Genomic DNA, 402 nt, shown 5'->3' with positions numbered 1-402 from the left:
AGAAAAGCCCAAAGCCCCTACTGAGGAAGAACCCAAAGCCCCCATTGAGGAAGAAGAACCCCAAGAGACTCCAATGGACTATGAAGAGGATGATGACTGTGAATTGTATGAATGTAAGTATATCCAAGCAAGAGCTGTAAGTTGGGAATTGGCTGGCTTTTCTTGTAAGCCAGTACAAAAAAAACCCCTTCCTCTTATGGCAGCAGAGACCATGCCCCCCTTTCCTTTTCAGGAGAATATTGTATAAATAGATAACCTCCCTATCGGTACGTCCTCTTAGGCCTGGAAAACATGTTCTCTATTATTCATTTCCCAATTTTAAAAAAGCACCCAGAAAAGTGAGGTTTTTGTGCACTCCCCCTTCCCACAATTTGAGCATCCTCAAAAGTTCCAGAGGATTTT

The 402-nt window shown here is 42.8% G+C and overlaps 1 protein-coding gene across 1 annotated transcript in view; it reads left to right on the top strand.

Moving 5' to 3' along the window:
* LOC121915504 (alpha-tectorin-like) overlaps nt 1-24 on the top strand; it is a 5041-nt gene extending 5017 nt beyond the window's left edge. Inside the window, exon 5 of the mRNA XM_042439818.1 lies at nt 3-24. Coding sequence (XP_042295752.1) covers nt 3-24 — 22 coding nt within the window. The remainder of the gene's footprint in view (nt 1-2) is intronic.
* The last annotated feature ends 378 nt before the right edge of the window (nt 25-402 follow it).

Source organism: Sceloporus undulatus, chromosome 9 (genome assembly GCF_019175285.1).
Source record: "Sceloporus undulatus isolate JIND9_A2432 ecotype Alabama chromosome 9, SceUnd_v1.1, whole genome shotgun sequence".
Classification (NCBI taxonomy): domain Eukaryota; kingdom Metazoa; phylum Chordata; class Lepidosauria; order Squamata; family Phrynosomatidae; genus Sceloporus; species Sceloporus undulatus.
Note: the sequence above shows the minus strand (reverse complement) of the source record. Positions and strands in the feature narration are given on the sequence as shown.